The 16,362-nt window shown below is 36.5% G+C and overlaps 1 protein-coding gene across 1 annotated transcript; it reads left to right on the top strand.

Annotated features, from left to right (window-relative positions):
• The first annotated feature begins 1,459 nt into the window (after positions 1 to 1,459).
• On the top strand, positions 1,460 to 15,209 carry zgc:77151 (uncharacterized protein LOC337153 homolog). The gene is made up of 10 exons (XM_052587531.1): positions 1,460 to 1,616; positions 4,479 to 4,739; positions 7,859 to 8,033; positions 8,652 to 8,882; positions 9,514 to 9,629; positions 11,312 to 11,459; positions 11,673 to 11,725; positions 11,855 to 11,952; positions 12,054 to 12,204; positions 12,617 to 15,209. The coding sequence occupies exons 1-10, from the start codon at positions 1,596 to 1,598 to the stop codon at positions 13,934 to 13,936; spliced, it is 2,574 nt and encodes an 857-aa protein (XP_052443491.1). The 5' UTR covers positions 1,460 to 1,595; the 3' UTR covers positions 13,937 to 15,209.
• The last annotated feature ends 1,153 nt before the right edge of the window (positions 15,210 to 16,362 follow it).

Below are 16,362 nucleotides of genomic sequence, written 5' to 3' on the forward strand. Positions count from 1 at the left end.
TAGCCCTCACAGAAAATGCGCAACAGCTCCCCCTTCAGGTCTTTCAAACGCAGTGTGAGGACGAGTGAACAAGCTTCCGGTTGTTCTTAAAAGGCATTTTACTTTTAAGACGAATTCTTAATCTCTTCAGAAATTACTTAATTGTTTTTATATATTTATTAAGCAAAGATATAATTTCATGTCGTTAATGTAGTTTGACCATTAGTGCTCATATGCAGAGCCATATGTGAAACAAGAAACAATGGACCTTGACTGCTGCTTCGTGGCACAATCATTAATTCCTTTTATTATTTATTTATTTGTTTGTTTATTTATTTATTTAATAAATTATAATTTAATGAAGCATAATTGACTTAAATCTAGTTACCCTTTACATCATATTTATTCCACTATTATTATTATTAATATTACTGTTGTTATTTTTATTACAGTTTGTGTTTATTTGTATAAAGCTTGTTATGAATAAAATGAAAAATATTATATTTTTATTATTAATAATGATTGATCATATATAAATAGTAGATGAGTTTTAATTAGTGAATATCCTATGCAATAGTCTTTATTGCATTTCCTAATTTTCTTGTTTTTTTTTTGTTGTTTTTTTTTAAGCCCTGCATGGCTCCATATCTCCAGACTATGGGAAATAATTAAATTCTCAATAGTATTTGCATTCAATATTGTAAAGATTGTATTTGTTTGTTGCCCTCCCCCTTGAACAATGAAAGCTAGGCTTCCTGCCTAGTTAAATAATATAAACAAGCTTTAAATAAATGACTAATATGATGATATTTTTCCTTGCAACCCTGACAACCACGAATCAACCATGCTTTCATGCAGTTCAGCTTTATGACGTCAGCAAGAGCAGGGGGAAAAAATTAAATCTCACAGCCATTGTCTCGTGGAAATGATCACGTGCACACTCCCTCTGCTGGAGAACAAAATATATGAATTTCATATTGCTTATTATATAAATATTTTAATATCTATTTTACATTTTAAAACGGGTTCATCTAATTGTTTCAGGAAACAGCATGCTGGCCAACAAGACTAGTGTTTACAAGTTGGAAAATGCTTATTTTCAGATGAAATCTGCAAATATATGACATATCAAACATTATATAGCTGCTATTGTATTATTTAAAATAAATAAATAAACAAATAGCACTAAATTATAAATATTACACGTCACACTTAATGTAAAATCTTTAAGGGTTCACTCTTAGCTTGATACATTCAAAATGTGCAATTTCATTAAAAATCAACACGCATGCTCTGTACTGTAGATATAGATTTTGTCTTGAAATGCTGATTTCAAGGCTCCATATTGAAATTGTGTTGTATTTAATGATCGCAGTTCGTCACTGGATTAAATTAAACAGCCAGCATGTTTCCACAAGCAATATTATGTACAGTGCACAACATATATTAAAGTTCTTTTGGCAAATGGAGTTAAGCCACACCTAGATCCTGCCCTATTTTCACAAAAAAGCACAAGCTTTTCTTCAGCTACATGTATGTGTGTGCCGGTGCTGTTAGTACCCGGCTGTGTAACTTGATAGGGGGCATCGAGAGGGATAAGGGAATGTTGAGTTGCAATGGAGCAGAGTACGATACAGGTAAACTGAATTACAACTTTAAATTGTTACTTTGTTGCAGCTCGAGGCGGTCACCGCGCGAGCTTGAAATTTGCTTCTTTGTTTTTGAAAATAAAAATCGTTGTTTGCTAATCGATACCCCCTCGACACGTCGTAATATTTGAAGTTCGCTAAAATACCGAATTGATTTTTTCCCAATAAAGCCAACGCAGACTTGAAAATATTGTCTCGTATTTCGACGAGAAACTTTTATTTGTTTTAAAATGTATTTGAAATTTCCTCTACGCAATGTCGGTTTTGTGTAAAAAAAAAAAATGTTATATTAAGAACGCGTGCTTTTGATATTTCGATTTTTTCGTTAATGATTAATTTCTTTGTGTCGTGTTGACTACCTAGATTCTCCCTCTTGCCCCCACCCCCACATTTCACATTTGCCAAACAGATTTTGTTTTATTTTCTATTAAAAACAATACTAATCCAGTCCTCGATTTTAAAGGGGACGCTGTATTGTTTTTATTCACAATATGTCGACACATATTTAGATACAATCTCGCGCATATTAAGCATGAATTTAAAATGACGTGGTAATGAAACTTGTAGGAAGAGGTAAACTTGGTGGAGCTGCTGATTTTCTTTGAGACCAAGAAGTTTTTTCGTCATGATTAAGTTATTTTGTCGTCGTATGAGCCGTGATATTACATTTTAAAATATTCTGTTTAGCCAATATAACGTAATATCGGTTAGTTGTTCATTTCTTTTTAATATTAATATGATATTTGTCGTGTTGGCTAGAATGCTAAGCTATGGCAGTAAATATTTGAAATGATATGACACTTTTATGTATGTGGCAGTAGGAAGTTGCTTAAAATATGCTGTTGCACGTATTGAATGAATTCCAATATTAGTAAGCCTCACAAAGCACCCGGATTGAGGATGTTGTTTATCACTGTTGTTATTTAAATGATTATACATATAAAATATAGACATTTTGTATTGTTCGCAAGTCTTATATGAGCGTATTGTAATTTGCATACTAATAAATGTAAACGATTTTGGGCACACTAAAATCTCCAAGGTCATATTGTTTATTATATATTTTGCCTTTCTAAATCTTTCTCAAGCTCTCCGTGTGTTTAGAATTGGGATGATAAATTCCTTGTGGTGTTTGTCGGAGTACATAAAGTAAAAAGTTGACAGTCACAGACGTGTATTGTGGTTTAACTGTAGACTAGTTCTCCTTTTTTACCAGTAGGCGCTCGACATGTGGACGCCGAATCTTGTGGCTTGTGATTGGTCGGTTTTTCGGTGAAAATGTGGGTTACCGGTGGGGGTGGGGCGGGGGTGAGTGACCCATGACTGTGTATTAACGACCTGTGATTGACATATTAAGTTAAAGCACGTTATGTCACGTTCAGCCCGCTTATAAGAGGCAGTAGCACACTGTAACAATGGAAAACATATGATATACAATGCTGTGCATGTCCAAATCATGCCCCTTTCCAAAATACATATATTACGGATAAATGAAATAATTTACAAGTGCATGTCGCATTGTTTATAACCTATTTATTAATACTATAATATATAAATTTCAAACAAATAACAATGAAAACAAAGATCTTGTTTAGATTTAAGTTCTTATAGTGCTGTGTTTGTTATTTGTCAGCATACACTGTTTTTGCAATGGAAATAGCCTTTGGTGCTGATATATAAAAAAAAAAAAAAAATTCAAATTGTATAGATTAAGTTAAAATATAAGTAACTAATTATATGTTATATTATAATTTATAATACATTATCCATACACTGCGCTCAGAAAAAATATATTATCCAATTAACTGAATTTGATACGGATTAGTGAATTCCCATCAGCCTTTGTATTATTTGTAGTTTTAAGTATAGATTAAGTATTTATTTTTGAGATATTTAAATGTAATGTAAAAGTAAAATAATGTATTTAAACCAAACCACAGTATTATACATTCATGCTTTAAAAAAAATAAAATAATGAATAAATAAATAAAAAAGTAATTTGTATTAACTGAATTATCTATTGTTTGTTTAAGATGAATGAATCAGTCTTCATATGCATCTTGAAATATTAAATGTGTTTGTTTGTGTTATGCAGTGCAGCCTTCACTGAGTCACATTTATTGTCCATTTTAGAAGCAAACCACATTTTGGCACCGTCATTATAGAATTTTTATGTTTTACTTTCCATAAAAAAAGTCTTTATGCGTTTTTCCGCTGCTATCAGGCAATTCCTAAGTAGATTAATACATTGGAATGTGTTTTCAACCATGGAAACCAACAAAGACCAAGCAGTTCTGAGTAGGTTATGTGAATGATTAGTTCTTGTGTTATTTGCTCCTACTGTATATTATGATTTGGGAATTTTACCTAATTTGCCTCAGATTACACTGATAAAAGTCAGATTATTCTTCCTACTTCTCGGCTGGTTTGAGAAGACTGCAATGCTTACTTCTCAGACCGATAATTTGAATCATGTGAAGGGTGTTTGCATGTGTGTATTTGAGCTTCATAGTTTGTATGCATAAGTTTTCTTCCAGAGCCCCGACTGTTATGAAGTGTTTGTGTAATGACAGCATTAATATTTGCTTAAAATACCTGCACAAGATCAAATTCTAAATGTGAACTATATGAATTGATAAGTTGTTGTTGTTTTACCATAGACTGCTTTTAATGCTCGTGAACTTGTGCAACCTATAATTTTTGTGCTCTGACTCATTATTGTTGAAGGTATTCTTATCAAATATGTCATTTTCTCACACAGCTGCAAAAAAGCCATATGTGGGCGACTGTATTCTGTTGTTCTCATATGTGCAGGTTATTTTCTAATCTATTTGCTCTTGTTTTAAACAGTGGTTAGGTGCTCCCAGCTGCCTTCGAGGGACCTTTGCCTTTTATAAGTCGGTGGGTTGCAAGCAAGCATCTGGGGGTCCAACGCAGGTTTGGAAGCTTGGGGAGTTCTACTTCATGCGCTGTGGCCCCCAGGAACCAGTGTGTATAGCAGAGGTTACATTGCTGTGGGAAGATCAGACGCAACGGCACCTACTGGCCAGTTCTAGACTTTACTTCTTACCTGAGGACACCCCGAAGGGCAGAGCAGTAGAGCACGGAGAGGTGAGAGATGCGAAAAGTTACATAAATAACGTTTGGCTGAAGGAAAGGAGTGCATAGATCCATCCAACAGCACTTGATTACTGTATGTTATCATCCTGAACGTAGATGAAAGAAAGAAAGAAAGAAAGAAAGAAAGAAAGAAGAAAAGAAAAAAATGAGATATGCGCACATTACATTGATCAAAAATTGACAATTGACAAAAGATTTGCATTTGAAATGCATTGTGTCATTTTACATTTTCTGTTCATCAAAGTTTCCTGATATATAAAAATATTAAAGGTGCCATAGAATGCAAAAATCACTTTTATAAGGAGTTTGAATACAGTTTTGTGGCCGCAGTGTGTGAAATCAATCAGACTATAATGGTAAAAAACTTACTCATTGTTTTATAAATCCAAAAAAATCATAAACAGACTCTCTCCACACAAGCAGCTCCAGACTATGATGACATAGTCAGTGAAAGTCTCGCCCAGTTGTGACGCTCTTTGCCCTATTAGCATATACACAGCCCTGAGTGAGAAGCAGGGGGACAGGGTTTCATATTTTATTGAAGCACCCCTGGGTACCACCATTGGCTAGCAGACCCCCACCTGCGTTAACATTGCATTGACTCCCATTCATTTTGTCATCACTTTGAAAGCGATTAACTTTACATCTGAGGCATTTAAAGACTCCATTTGTCCATTCGTTATTTCTAAAGAAACACAAAAATGTATAAAAGGCCCCATTCCCTTGTATCTTACGTTATGGTCCCGTAGAAGCAGTTTTTGTAAAAATAGGCTAACGATTGCGTCATAACCTGCGACTCTCTGTCGCACAGTAGAGAAAATACCGTATGGACAGGAGGAGAAGCTTGCAGACGATCTTTTACTGTCTATGAGGCTATCGGGGGGACGTGGAGGCATGAAGTCAAGGCAGAAGCCCATAGAGAGTCCATAAAAGCAACGGGACAAAATCATTCAACAACGTCTGCAATTGACTAATTATAACATATAATTGTCTAATTGACTTCACTCTCCGTTGAATCCAATGGGGTGGCTGTGTCCATTTCTTCTCCTGTCTATGGTGAGAAGCTGCGGTCTGCCATTACTGTTCTCTTGCTGTAGCTGCTGGAGATACAATGTCAGCGCCAAAGAGTCATTAAAAAAGTGTTGTGTGTTGGGATGCACCAATAAACATAGGAGTCACCGCTGAGGACATAGTGGTTACATTTCATATTTGAAGGATATGTACCGGGAAAAAAGGGGGAAAAAAGTCTTATACATTGTACTAGCATTTTACAACGGACTGCCTTACAAACGAGGGTCAGTTCAGGTGTTATGCAAAGATTGCTTCTGAAAGAGGGATCGATACCAACACTTTGTGCTCAGATGTCCAGACTCCAGACTCAGTATGCATCACGCCTCATATTTTGTTGTCCAAAAGAGATTCTTGGCTCTCCGTAAGGCTAATGTTGCTAAAGCTACCATTATCAATGCCTGTTTTCACTAATGCTGCCTTCACGTGCTACCAAAATGATTGTGAATAGGAATGTGGTAGTTAAAAATTGCCTTTGGAAGCAATGTGTGAGGTGATTAACACGGTCACCGTAACACCGAGAATGAGCTCTTGAAGCTCCGCACTCTTCTGAGAAAGGGAGAAGGGTTGCCAGGTCGCAACAAAACCCTTCCATGGACATGAAAAGCAACCTGCAGCAACAGTGTTAAAGTAGCCAAAGTCTGCGGGAAAACCACAGTTTTGGCAACACTGGAAGGGAGGTGAGAGCACCAGCTCATTTTCATTTAAAGTGGACATACACTTAAACAGCGGGTTATGATTCATACCCTAAAACTTTGCAAACACACTCTTGGGACATCATAGAACAATTAAAAATATTGTATCAATGCATTCTATGGCAGCTTTAAGCAGCAAAAACTGTTTTCAACATTGATGTTGTTGTTATAAGAGTTGATATTGTTATAATAGTTATTACAAAAGGCTATTTTCTTGCCAAAAACTACAATAACAGTAAACAACAAAACTTTTTAAGAAAAAAACTTTAGCCTGTAAAAGTTATTTTTGGTATATTAAAATATAAATTGATTAAATTATAAATAATGCAAAATACATACAGCAATTATTGTATTTATCTGCAATATATTAATTAAAATGTCTTTCTGCATTGCAAATATCATTTTATTTCATATTGTAAAAACAGCTTTCATGTGGGCAAGCTTTAGGGTCCTATCATACCCCCGGCGCAATGCGATGCAAGGCGCAGTGCAAGAGTGTTTGCTAGTTTCAGTCTAGCGGCGTTCACATTTTCCCGTCTAGTGTCACGTTGTTTAATTAGCAAATGCATTCACTCCCATGGGCGTGCTGGTCTAAAAAAGAGGTGTGTTCAGGCACATTGCTGGCGCATTGCTATTTTAAGGAGCTGAAATAGACTATGTCAATGGCGCAATATTTTTTTGTTATTTAAAGAGTGTGTTGGTAGAAAATGCGCCTCTGGGAGGTTCCACAGTGCGCGTTGAGATTGCTACTCCAATCACAAATAAAGTGAAATCTTGTAAAATGTTGAAGTTGCTTGAATTATTTATGAACATAAACTAGAGCATTTATAGTTTGTTAGGTAATTCAGCTATATATGCTGACCAAAAGTGTCAAGACTGCTTTCAGGTACTTTTATTTGAAAATGAAAGATACTCCTTGCTCATTCTTTTGCTGTATGAAGTAGCCATGCCTGAATTAGAAAGCATTTTGAACAGACAACATATGCTATAAGAACATAAATAAGTAAAGAGTAATTTTCTCTTTTTTTGCTTTTCTCAGTTTCCATCGTAAACAGTTGAATGTGAGAATGTTGCAAAGATAAGCATCTAAATGTCAACTGGCCTTTACACCCCCCCCCTCTTTTTTTTTTTTTTAAGCAGTTTGGATTGCTTTGTTTTTGCCTGAGGTGACGAGTGTCCTATTGTTAACTAGTATAACATAGGAAAAAGGGAGAGGCTTCTCATTAACTGAAGGTGTTAAAATATTTCAAGCCATTAAGCAAAACCTGGTCCTGTCTGTAAGCTCATTGAATGTATAAAGATATGTAGTATTGAGTTATTGATGTTTATATGCGTTTCTGCATGCAGGATGAAGTCCTCGCTGTATCAAAAAAGATTGTGGTCAGAGTGGAGGATCTGGTGAAGTGGACTTGTCAGGAACCGCCACAGTGGAAGCACAGCAGTCAAAACATTCATGTGTCTCACAAGTCTGATGGGTCACAAGATGCTAGTTATCCACAGGAAGGAAAGACGAAGAGCGAGGGTGAGTAACAGATCAAAAATCCTGAGGTGTGTGTGTCAGTATGAAAGGTGGAGGAGAAACTATTCTAAAATGTATTAATTTGGCTCATGGATATTAATTATGTGGTGTCTTGTAATTTATGTAATTAATATTCAACAGGCATTGAACACTGCCTTATTTGATAAAAGGGAGATAAAACCAAACTTATTTTATTTTAAAATGAGCAACAAAAAATGAATAAACGCAAAGTTGCTCTCATTAATACAAAAAATAAATAAATAAATAATATAGAGCTATATGTCACATAGTTCTAATTAAACTAGTAGCAAAAACACACACACATATATATATATATAAATATATATATATATATATATATAAAATCAAAAGGTCAGAGCACGATTTAACATTTAAGGTGGTTCAGCTTACATAAAAGCATTTTTTTGAGATTGTAGATGATATTGATATCGGCCATATTTTTATAGTATTTCAGTATACAGCAATATAACTACGTAATATACATTAATTTGGCTTCGAACACGACTGATCTGATGGTGATGGTGCTGATCATTGTTTTAAAGTAAATAAGTTGTTTTCTAAATCTGTGGACTGACACTTTTGTTTTGTGTTCTCTTACAGATGAAGTATTACACCAGAAGGTTAAGGTTCTCAGTTACCCCCAGTACTGCCGCTTTCGTTCCCTTCAAAGACGTGTCCCAGATCAGGCTAGCTCCCCTAGTCTTCAGGACCCTCTCCTGCTGGCTCTGGGGGGGATAAAAGTGGACCTCGACACCACAAGAGTCCTCTACTGCCGGGATACTTTCAACCACCCGACTCTAGACAGCAATGCCAGCATTCTGACACAGCTTGGTGAGTGCTATAATCTTGATAGATTGTGACTTTAAACTCTGTTGTTATATGGCAGGCTAATGCAGTTGACAGTACAGGGTTCAAAATTTACGTGTGCTAGTTTGAACGGCTACATGGTACAAGTAAATGTTGATAGAAGACCTTTATGCCTTTATGTTTGACAAATACTTAGGCTACATGCCATTTATTTGAATTCATTCATATAAATTTTTAACTCAAATTGAGTGTGTTCAATAGTGCATTAGTTTTTACCTTGTTATTGTCATTGAAAAAGGTGATTGAGTCATTGTGAAAACTCCAAAATTTTGGACTCCAAAAATTTGAACTCAACTAAATGATCAAATGGTTGCTTAATTGATTGCATTCATCATATGCCGACAACTTCATGTGTGGTGCACTTGGAATACAATTTTCTTTAACTAGTGGGTTAATAAAGAACAAGTTACTTGAATTATCTTGAAATTACTTTTTCAAGTTGACGGGTTAAAAAATCGAGAATCGGTCATATCGCCCAGCCCTAATCCACACTACATAAAAGAAAATGGGATTTTCACTGTTTGTAAAATGAATTTACAAATGTCATGCAAGTGGAAAACTATTGCCCTAAGGATGCTTTACGTTTCTGTCCCAGGATGCTCCTCTCTCAGTCTGAAGGGGCGACCTCGTAAAAGAAAGGGCAGTGGTGGCAAAGGTGCTGATCAGCAAAACCATAACCATTTATCAGAGTCATGGATGGAAAGGATGAAGGTATGCTGTGGAATTTAGCAACACAATTTGATCCACAGACATCTATATGGAATACAATTCTGATGGCTAAACAGGATGTTTTAAGATTTTGAGCAAATGGTAAAGTATACTGTGGCGTCACTGTGTGCTTCCTGTTTTGTTTTAACTTTGATGTCTTGACTTCCTTTCACACCATCTTTGTCTTTGTGTCTTTACTGTCAATTTCTTCAGTCATAATCTCGTTCATGTCCTAGTTTGCTATAAACATAATTTAGTTAAAATGCTTAATTACTAATTACTTGTTACATATTATATTATATTAAAATTCTATTATATGAAAGATTCTGATCTGGTTTAAAAAACATTATTAATCACAAAAATCATTATTGCAAAATTTGATTTGAAGCAAAAATAGAAAAAACACAAAAGGTACAAGGCTGAGTAGTTCCAATAAGACATCAACATTTATGTAATCAAATTTGTGTTTTGAAATATATAAATACAAGCATTTACCATGAAAATACCTTATTGGAGAACACTGCGGTTTTTCATGCTTCACCTACAATATTTACTATTAACTAATGTAACATTGATTAGCTAGTCAGCCTGCAATCCTTCAAAACAACGCTGATTAGTTGGTATTCTAATTCATTTTCAAAGTTAAAAGTATATACCATAACTTAACAACTTCAAGTTTATGGAGGGTCTATATTGGAAAGATTTATGAATTGTCTATAAAAGTTTTAATTGGGATTTTAACTTAACTTAATTTACTGTTATTCGGCTAATTTTCACTTAGGGCTGCGAATCTTTGGGGTAGACAGCGATTCTTTTTGATTCTCAATTCATAGGTTCTCGATTCGAGAATGATTTTTGCCAATTTAGAACAATTCGATTCGCGATTAAATTTGATTTCGATTAAAACAATTTGATTCTGCATTCTTTAAGTGCATTCAGTGCATGATAGTTTAATGATGCTATGGCATTATATGGTATATGTAAAAATGTATTTAAGCCAAGATTTCTGAAATGAAAGAAATATCAAATACAGTCATATGCATGTATATATTTTTTATTATTTTCTTATCTATTACTTTGAATTTGCTATAAAATAATTAAGTACACTGCTGGACAATAATGGCAATTTTATGATTGTTTTATATACTACAAATAATTATTTCAATTTTCTGCACAGAATAAGGTAGAAAGTAAACGTTATGGTTTATGTACTTTAAATAATATCTCAATTAGCACTGCATCAATCATAAATTTTATTTATTTATTGTTTCAATTTATTCAGCTTTTTATTCAGATTAGCTGCAGATTTAGCATGGCACGTCTTTAAACACGAGATCACTTATCTTTCAGTGCTCTCATTTTCATAAAATAAAATGCTATAGCGTTTAACTTTTCCTCTCCATCGGCGTATGCTGATTCTGAAAGAAAAGGCCAACGTCTGTTTGCTTTAGCAACAGACACCACTTTCATGCATCTTATTATCAGATAAACCTTGCACTCTTATTTCAAGGTTGATGTTAATGCTGTGGTAGTTTTAACAGTTTCCTTCATACATTCGGTTCAACAACATTGTTAAAACACATGTATCATTCAATGGAACTGTGTGTATGGTTTAGACACTTATATTGCTGTTTAGCAGTTACTGAAAGAAGGATCTTCTTATGTGTTCTAACTGATTCCTGTAGGAGAATGTGATGGGCAGTGTGGAGATGCATTGGGATGGGAACTGGCTCCCACATCCAGAGGAGCAGCTCTTCCTGGATCAGCTGTATATCTTTATGGAGCGCAGGGGTTCCCCTATAAGCAAAGTTCCTAACCTGGGTTTCAGAAAGAGTATGTATGACTGATGTTATATGTAGAATTTAGCACCAGTCACTTAGTAGAATCACTTCTAGGGCTGCATCATAAATCGCATGTGATATTTAATGCGCATTTTGTCAGTAAAGCCGGTTCTGGAGCAGCATTTACTACACAGTACCCTAATCACTTCTATGTATTTTTTGCTAACTTAGTAATTTAACCAAGCTGTCTTTCATTTGTCCACAGTTGACCTCTTCCTCATGTATTCAGTTGTAAAAAGGCTGGGGGGCTATGAGAGGGTATGTTTACCATGTTGTTTCATTACTTGGCTCCGCTGAGTCAGCTGTAATCCATCATAACGGAATGAAAGTGATAGCGGGGATTTCAGTAGTAGAAGTGAGAGTAATTGTCCTCCCCATCACCTGCAGGTGACATCACATCGTTTGTGGAAGACTGTGTACAATGAGTTGGGTGGAAGCCCAGGCAGCACCAGCGCTGCCACCTGCACCAGGAGGCATTATGAAAGGTGAGTGTGAGGCTCTGATTACAGCAGCAGTTCATTCCTGCTGTATCAAAGGGCTTCACTCATCTAACTGATTTCTTATGTTCTCTGTTGTTCGATTCCAGGCTGATGCTCCCTTATGAACTGCATGTAAGGGGAGAAAACACAGAACTTGGCAAGCCTACAGCTACATTTGTCACACCCACTACCATCAAAAAGACTGTGCGGGGCAGAGGGGTGTCAAACAGTCCAAAAACGAATGCAGTTACCAGCGAGGTGAGGATTTTATTTATCTGTAGCACAAGAAAAGAGAAATGCAGACACTTTTGGTTTGTTGCATGCAAGTACTCTTAATAAAATGGTTAAAAACCATAAAGCCACACAGGAAGAGCATCTTGACTGACATGTGATGTGACGAATCACTGTTTGCTTTGTTCGTGTGCTGTTTATCTGATATACGTTTTGTCAAAACTGCTGTATAAAAAATCATTTAAATATTTGTCAGCGAGGTTTGATGTCAGAACTGATAAAAATAGCTGTGTGTACTTGCTCTCAGATTTTGCGTAATACCAACTTATCATAAAGGATAATACTAGATCAGGAAAGCATTGTCTTTTTTTTTGTGTATATGTGTGTACTTTGCGTCAGAAGAATGAAAATTAATTTTCATTTTGTGCTACTTTTTGAGGCCTCACCACCAGATGGGGCTGTTGTTGTACGAAAAAGAGGAAGACCACCTGGAAAACGCAATGCCAAGGTTCTGTCCAAAGGCAGAGTTGGAAGACCGCCCTTGTACCCCAAACCTCCCTTAGAGAAACCAGCAAGACCCCATCAAGAGATTGTCCAGCCACTGACTATTTTTCAAGAACTGAAGCTCACCAACCATCCTCACGGCCAAGGTCTGTCGATTGTATCTTCTACTCCGGTGCCCCACCAACCCGTGCTGGGGCGAGACGTGAAGATAGAGACTGTAGAACCTCAAGCTCCTTCCTTTCTGTCAGTGCCTTGCAAATTGCTGGCAGGTGGTTCCCTAGAAGGATTCAGTCCCATTAAAGGACTGTGTCCTTTGGACCTCTTTCGAGCCCGTCTGGGTCTTAATGGAGCGAGTACTCCTCAAGATTCTTCCACGCCCCACCAAACAATTACAGCGCATCAGCCCAAAGTCAGTATGCCTGAGACTCCTGAGAGTCCCCAACACCAGTGTTCCGGGTGTAGCTCGGATCCCTCTTCCCAGAACGGAGGACTTGCCTTGAATAGCGCTCCCCTACCCCCTCTTAGGATCCTCCCGCTGGACATCGGCTGTAGTCTACAGCTGCGTCAACTGATGCGCACCCGTCTGGGCTCGACTCACATGAACACCTTCACCAAACGACTTTCTGAAGTTCTGGCTCAGGATCTCAGCAAGACCTCCCAACCCATTGGAAGTACTCCTCAAGACCAGTCCCTCCCGCTAAACCTGAGCAAGCGGGCCATTACCAAGAGGTCTTCTGGTGACGTGGAGCACACAGAACTGAGTCGTGATGACCAGTTAATAACCAAAAGGCCGAAGATGGAAGCTGAGGATCTTGGAGTATCTCTGAAGTGGAATGGCACGTCCCTTCTGGTGCCTTTGAACCAAGATGAGCCAGCTGATCTTAGCTCGCCCAGCAGGGCCAGAGCTTTAATTCAGGACAAGACCAGTGTGGCTTTGACTCTCCCTGAGGCCACTTGTTTCACCTTAGTGCCCAAATTAGATGTCCCCCCTGAAAAGCCATCCAGTATTGGTGCTTCCCCGGACAGTCTAGCTTGTATTTATCACCTGAAACCAGGGGAAGACAAGAGTAGCGTATTTGCAGTGACAGTTAAGAAAGAACCAGAGCGTGCAACTCTGGATCCAGATCTAGAACCTCAACCGAACAGTGACCTCTACTCACAGTGTGTACCTACTGATGACGTCAAAGAGTCAGACACCGTTTCCTCTCTCAAAGTACTCTCTAGTTCCCTTCTTTCAAAGCCATCAAGCTGTTAGCATGCATTACATGTTAGCATTACAAACGCTTGTGTACTTCATCACTGCTTTCTGCTCTGCCTTCCCCATGGACACGTTTGTGTTGTGTATGATCAAAGAGACGGGTCTGCAGATGCATTGCTATCTGCCAAGTACCTGCTTTTAAAACACTACTAAACTTTGAACTGATGCAGGTGGCCATGGTTCTACCAAAGATAAGGTGCCTTGAACTCGATTAGTCTCTATTTTAGTACTTTTAAGTTGAAACATATGCTGTAGCTAGAGGAGCATCGAATGTCCAGCCAATAAAGGACACATGACTCATGACATTTTTGAAAAATACAGGTATTTAAGAAAAACAAGGACATGGAATCTGGGTTTGGTTACTGTTGGATCCAGATATCAAACACGTATTGTGACAGCATTGCAGAAGAATTGGTCAGCTACTGTATTTTCTTTCTTAGACATAAATGCTTTGTTTATAAATGGTAATTTGTTTTTATGATGAAAGCAGTGTCATTTTATGGGTGTAGGTCATATTCTTGTATTATTTATCTATTTTACTCCTTTATCTCCGTCTTCACTGTTTTTAGGCTGTGTGATTTTCCTTCTCTTTGTGTGTATTTGTTGAACTCTGCTATTTAAGAAAAGGCCACCGTATGACCTCTGTGCTGGATTTGATCATATTATTTTCCATAGCTACTCGTTTTAAAACAATGTACTGTATCGTGCAAATAGTATGCATATTGTGGGTCTCAATGCAAATGTCCTTTTTTCTGTAAGTGCATTTTCTTAACATGTAGTCATATATTGTAGGTAGTTACTATTTGTGACATCATTAATATGTGTTTACAAAGAAACTGATGTAGAGCCGCCTGTCTGAGAAAATGGATAACTTAATTTGCTTTTCACTCCTCCTTTTAGACTGACCTCTCTTAATGCAATGTATTTCACAGGTTTACAGATGACAAAATTATATTTTCATAATTTACACTCAGTTTGCTATAATGTACCGTAATGAATTGCTTGTGTAAAACATATGTATGATCATTCTTTATTAATCTGTTGGTCGTATTTTCTTTCATTTAATTTCTGTACTTGAAAGGCAGCCAAACAGAACGCTAATCCCTATTTAATGTTAATGTATAAACTGTTGTAATACCACCAGGTTACAAAAAAATATTATTTTTCCTTATTTTGCATGCTTATGCTAATGGGACATGGACTCTGTGACAGATCGTCATTGCAGACATGTTTAAACACTGAATATTTATAATAAAAATATATATACTGACCTTGTTATATTTTGCTGAAATAAATGCAAAAATTTAAATACCTGGAAGCTTCTTAAACTTTAAAGAGATTACATCATTTATGATTTTATAGGTATAATAGCGGTAACGCTTTAGTTTAGGGACCATTCCTCACAGTCAACTAACGTTAGTTGCTTATTAGCATGCATATTATTAGTATGTTGACTGTTTATTAGTTATTATAAAGCACATATTCATGCCTTATTCTGCATTTTAGATGCCTTAATCCTACCCCAAATATAAACTTGACAACTAATTTACTTAATATTAATAAGCGGAAAATTAGGAGTTTGAGACAAAAGTTGTAGTTGATAGTGAGAATTGGTCCCCAAACTAAAGGCTGAGCACAAAAGCTACTGTAAAGTCATAAATCGTTATCTTTAGTGTTTGAAGCTTTGCCATGTTTTTAATTATTATTATTTTTTGATGACCGTGGGCTCCAATGTCAAATTATAGTAACTAACTCCAGTAACTGTAGCCGCCATGATCATTTTTGTAAGGGGAGGAAACTCTGCTGTGTTGGCTGATACCATTGCAGCATTCTGTGGCCACCAGGGGGCGATATCATCTTATGTTATTGCTAACAAGGCCATTCAACAACCTCTTACTAACTTCCTCTACATTTCTAACCAACCTTTACTACAAAGATGTTAATATTGAGTCTTAGACCAAACTAGTCAAAACTGACTGTCAATCCAAACAAAGAAGAGAAGATACGATATTGCTCGGCGATCTCTCAATGCTTGAACAGGTTGGGTCAGCAGTTTCCAGTAAATGCTTCAGCCATGACAAAACATTAGACAGAGTCTTTCATGGGAGGATTTTTGTTATATGACTGAATAAATCAGACAGTTCCTCTCCTTTTTTTTTTTTTTTTTTGGACATAACTCTCGGGTCTTTCCGCTGGTCAGATTCTTTGTTTTAACTTAAAAGGCTCTCCATGGGTCTCACTTTCATATGTCTGGTATGTGGATTGTATTTTCACAGAGCTGCTGTGATTCTTTAACCCTTTCGAATCATCTTACTAACTCTTTTCAGATATCTGAAATCTGAACTTAACAGTGAACTTTGCACAAAGACTTGAGGCTAGTGTTATACATTTCCTCTAATACTCATTTGCATTGCATTAATATT

Source organism: Carassius gibelio, chromosome B21, assembly GCF_023724105.1.
Source record: "Carassius gibelio isolate Cgi1373 ecotype wild population from Czech Republic chromosome B21, carGib1.2-hapl.c, whole genome shotgun sequence".
In the NCBI taxonomy this organism is placed as follows: Eukaryota; Metazoa; Chordata; class Actinopteri; order Cypriniformes; family Cyprinidae; genus Carassius; species Carassius gibelio.

Excerpts from the sequence above, each read along its gene's own strand:
- zgc:77151 (XM_052587531.1), top strand. The coding sequence starts at position 1,596 with ATGGAGCAGAGTACGATACAG. Across the intron at positions 1,617-4,478 it reads TGGAGCAGAGTACGATACAG|TGGTTAGGTGCTCCCAGCTG; the intron begins GTAAACTGAATT and ends TGTTTTAAACAG. Across the intron at positions 8,034-8,651 it reads AGGAAAGACGAAGAGCGAGG|ATGAAGTATTACACCAGAAG; the intron begins GTGAGTAACAGA and ends GTTCTCTTACAG.